We start from the raw sequence: 5,000 nt of genomic DNA, 5'->3' as shown, positions 1-5,000 counted from the left end.
TGCGTACGCAGCTTCGCCCGAGGCGCTTCGGTGGGGCGTACCAGTTGGGATCATGGTGAGCCCCTTGCTGGCACCACCCATCGCCGCAGATGTGATGGTCCCACCTCGGTTCCAATTCCTGCCTCCACTGCGTCGTTTCGAGCGCGTACGCAAATGCACCATGCTTTATGTCGTTTTGACCCGGCTATATTATCAAAGCGAAGTGAACCCCGCTACCATTGTTCATTGCTGCAGTTCGCGATGGTCCCACCCCGATTCCAACCGCTGTCTTCATCGCGTCTCTTCGAGCGCGACCGCACTGTGCTTCGTGTCGTTTTCACCCCACTGTAAATGAGATCGGACATTCTTGCATTTGATGTTACGCAAGCTGTACAGATGGCGCGAAATACACACGGAATACAATGAATAGATGCTCAACGGTCCAATCTTCTTGCATATAAGCTCATAGAGTTAATGGGGGAATGATTGTCAAATAGGCAGTGATTGAGCGAACCAAAGGGTTTGATGACAAATGTTCATAACACTCAAGAAACTTTCGCTCTTGTCAAAAGGATGTAAAAATTACGTTTCATGAGGTTTTGCCTTGTGTCTAAAATGCTAGAATTGTTATTGCATGCAGCTTCGAAGGATTTGAAAACCTTTACGCAGTGCGAACGCGACAGCTGTCGCGGTAGTGGACAGGATTTTGACACTTAACCAACAAACAGCAGAAGGACACCGAAACTACACGGAACCATCAAGTCAAAGATAAAAACGGATCGATATTTGTCCTGAGTTTTAGTGTGTCACGAAATTGACGTAGTACGGAAACCCCAGGAAACCTACAGTGTTTGGGTTGTAGATTACGGAACTCAGCGTGACTTCGGCCGAATTCCACTAATCGCCGTGAAAAATGGCGTGGTAGACTGCATTCATTCCTACGAGGTAAGTTGCATCCTTCTGCATCCCTGCTCGCGTGCAGCGTCCACGGGCTAGCGGTCGAAGATCGATGAGGTTTTCTCACATGCCTACTCAGTCAGGTAAAATCAATGAATATGCTCCTGAGGTGGCCGGAGAGTGTGCAAGGGAAAGTGTTCTAAACTACCTCTTGGGAACAAACGCCGTTTTTGCTACGATTTTTGAAGTTTAGCAGAGCCACGCTGGGTTCCGTGATCTACAATTCAAACTACCTTGGGGTTTTCGCTACGTAAACTTCGTGATACGCTGCCTTTAGATGGATTCATCAAGGTGCATAGAAGGCTTAAATTTGAAAAAAAAAATCGGAATCATAAAGAATCGGTTTGCAGATGACAATAGTATCGGAAAAGGAATTGTGTTGATAATGTTCGTATAACATCGATGGCTGTTCTGATTTTTACATCCGTGATTCGACAATTCTCCAAATGTTTCTGTGCCAAGGGCAGTGAAGAACCCAGAACTAAACCTCATTGTAGCTCAACGACGTTGTACAAGATAAATCATAGACACGTCTGCTTGTTTACTTCGGTAAGGTGTTGGTGCTAGTATTTCTCTATCTCCAGCCACAGGAATCTGAGGATGTGGTCACAACTGTCACATTCGAAATCTATTATTAAATTAAACAACTAAAATAGTCAGTCCCAAACATTGTTACAACTTGCATGAACGTTCCTAAGCATGCATTCGTATGAAGACAAACATAAAGAAGAGCACGAAACTTAGGTCATCTGTTAATCTCTCCTATAGTAGAGTTAAAACGACATGAAGCACGTATGCAATTGCGTACACGGCTTCTCTGAAGTCGCTCCGGTGGAGCGTAGCGGGTAGGAGCGTGGTGAAACCCTTGCTGGGACCACCCATCGCTGCAGTTTGCGACGGTCACAACTCACTTCCAACTGCTGCCTTCACCGCGCCGTTTCGAGCGCGTACGCAAATGCACCGCAGCTACAGTCGTGATTCATGTCGTTTTGACCCGACCATAAAACTCGCGAAGTATTTCCTACAAATGAAAATAGATCTAAGCAACATTCACCAGGGAAACTTAGGGGAAATTGCCCGCATCTACGCGTCAGTTGATGCTTTTGCCTTCGTTGTAATGCTTTCTAGGCATACTTTCACATTTTCGTCTATTTCGCTCCACAAGTCTATAGTCCAATCACGTCTGCATTCGAAGAATATCTTGTAAGAATCTAAAGAAACACGTCTGAGCACTCATCAATACATTCGGTTGGAGTCGTTAAAACCGTGAGTGACCGCTCACAGATGCTCCAGGACTTTTGAACAAATCGTGCAACTTTTTTTTTTATATATATATATATATATATATATATATATATATATATATATATATATATATATATATATATATATATATATATATATATATATATATATATATATATATATATATATATATATATATATATATACTCTTCGCGCATAACCACTATCTAACGAGGACAATGAATAACTGAATGAATAGCTCAGAAAAGTTAGCACCCCAATTTCAAGAAGGTTCTAAAAGTAGGATTGCAACGGAGAAAATGGAGAAAAAAGAAGAAAGATGCATTTTCTATACTTTTTCGCTCATAAGATACCATCAATGAATTTCGGAAAACGATAAATTAATTAAATACATAAATTCAAATACACAGCACGTTGATACTCCTATGCTAAGAATACACTTCTTTCCTCAAGATTTTCTTCACATCTCCTTAAGGATTTGAGGAGAAGTATTGAAGATCCTACAGAATTAAGAGAAACGACACAGTATATAAAACATTCCATTGATTTCGTAGGATTGTAAACCAAGCAGAGCACGGTCGAAGAGCTGACCTCGTAAATCCTCACACATCTGATTTCCTGAAGCTGTTTAGTGCTCGAAAGCAATCAAACGTCCCACCAGTCGGCTCACTCAGCCGATTCAGAGCAAACATTCGCTCCTCGGCTGTTCCTCGTTCTTCTCAGCACTGCTTCCGGCGTTCAAAAGTCGTATGTATCACTTTGTGCCACGCACATGATCCCCTGGCGAACGCTGCTATCCCCGAGATGCCAGACACGCGAAAAATCCGCGCGAAGGCACATGTCTCAGTAGACTTCGACCTGTTGGGAGGGCAGCCGGAGGGGCACCAAGCAACGAAAGCGCGAAATCTGAATTTTGGCTCAAGAACAGCAGCAGGAAGAGGGATTCCTCCTGAATTCCTGAGATCCCCTTGAACAAACGTTGATCCTCCTGTACAGAAAAAAGGAACAAATGCTTTATAGCTTAACACTCTCAGAGCTACCACACAAGTTACAAACCAACATTCATATTACGGTAAACGTTTACACCCTCTCATTAACATTTCTTCGACATAAAAGTTGCAGTTTTCTTTCCCGAGTATTGAAGAAGTTTGTTCACTTTAATGGATACGGTGATTTCACTTCACTGATTAAGAACGGTTAGAAACCGGTCTTAATCAGTGAAGCAAAATTCAAGAGCAGACGGGAAACGGCTAGGAAGCAGTGTCACTTTTAAGTAATCGATAATGCAAGTCAGCAACAATTGTGGAATTGTGAGAGAAAGCTCACACTTCTACTAACATCTACCCCGATGATTTCTTTAAACTCTCTGGCGTTGCTAGCAGAGCAGTAAAACAAAGTTAGCATCAAGTACAAAATAGAAAAAGGAAGCAAAGGTATTAAAATACTTCATTTCTAAAACTGAACGCCATTCCATTCTGCATAAGTGAAGTTGACGATCACCGAAACCGAAAGAAAAAGGGAAAGCTTTCATTGGTAAAATTTTCACAGACATACCATTTTGAAGGACACAGTAGTAGGCTGATAAACGACTACGAAAAGAACAGAAAAGAGCAACCAGAAGGAAACAAGACCATGTTATGAGCAAAATGCATAAAAATACGCAAACAGAAACTGACTGGACTGGCGTGTGTTGAACTGACGGTAAAAATGAATACACAGTTACTCCGTAATTATTGGTTTCCATTGGGATTCAAACTAGTAACAATATATCCGCTACAAACCACGGAATCTACTTAATATACCAAGTCTCACCTTAAGAGGTTGAATATGTATTCAATTAGACAAATCATTCAAACCGATATCCTCGTTTGTGTAGAATTTGCTTCATGTATTCGATCTTCTTAATTTCATCGTTCGAAAGGTTGGCTGGTTTTGTCTGAAATACTTGAAATTGGTCTAAAGCCTGAAGTCTTGGTGCTCTTCCTCCTATGGTATTGTTATTCATCTATGTTTTGTTTTGCCAACGAGGCTTTGGTGAAACTTTTATTTGTAGCCGGACATTCCGAAAGTCTCGTCTTCATCAAAGGCCTGAGAAGGGTTCCAGGTCTCCGATACTAAGCATATCCCAGCAAACTCCTCCTCTCTCCTTGCCAAGTCTCGATGCTCCGACCACTCCACAAACAATAAATAAATAAATAAATAAATCCATTACGCAATGTCGAAATTCCAAGAAGGAAGGACTTGGAGTCTGCTGTTCATTTTTTTCTCGCACAAGAATGGCGAGTCTGCTACATTTAGCGTATAGCAGGGTCAAGACGGAATGAAGCAATACGCAGTTCCGTAGGCGGTTGCGCTAGCGCCTCGGTGGAGCGTAGCAGTTAGGAATAAGTGGGGACTGTCCATAGCTGCATTTCGCGATGGTTCTGCGTCGATTCGAACACCTCTCCAGCGCACTGCTTTGAGAGCAGTCGCTTGCGAAACTGCACCGAGTCTGTTGTTGTTTTGACTACTTTGACACATTGGGTGGATTATTGTTGCAACTGTATCCATACGAAATCCTAGATTGGAAATTGCGTCCACAGACTGTCCACTGTTGCAGTACTTAAGAGTTACGGTACTCATTCTTCGAATAAATGTAGAATGAAGCATGTCATATCAAATGATATTGCAACCCTGAGTGAGGAAGTTCCATGATATTTACAATTTATATAGAACCAGTCTGAATGTCCGGCTAAAGCCGGACTTCAGACTTTCGGTCATATTAGCTTTGCTCCCCTTCACTGATCAAAGTTAATAGT

The 5,000-nt window shown here is 42.2% G+C and overlaps 1 protein-coding gene across 2 annotated transcripts in view; it reads right to left on the bottom strand.

Moving 5' to 3' along the window:
• Nucleotides 1-4,048: 4,048 nt before the first annotated feature.
• Nucleotides 4,049-5,000, bottom strand: part of RB195_002137 (uncharacterized protein) — a gene marked incomplete at both ends in the record, with an annotated part of 20,426 nt that continues 19,474 nt past the window's right edge. For both annotated transcript variants that reach the window (XM_064199241.1, XM_064199242.1), the window contains one exon: nt 4,049-4,138. In XM_064199241.1, the coding sequence (XP_064055122.1) occupies nt 4,049-4,138 (90 nt within the window). The remainder of the gene's footprint in view (nt 4,139-5,000) is intronic.

The sequence above is a fragment of the Necator americanus genome, chromosome IV (genome assembly GCF_031761385.1).
Source record: "Necator americanus strain Aroian chromosome IV, whole genome shotgun sequence".
Taxonomy (NCBI): domain Eukaryota; kingdom Metazoa; phylum Nematoda; class Chromadorea; order Rhabditida; family Ancylostomatidae; genus Necator; species Necator americanus.
Note: the sequence above shows the minus strand (reverse complement) of the source record. Positions and strands in the feature narration are given on the sequence as shown.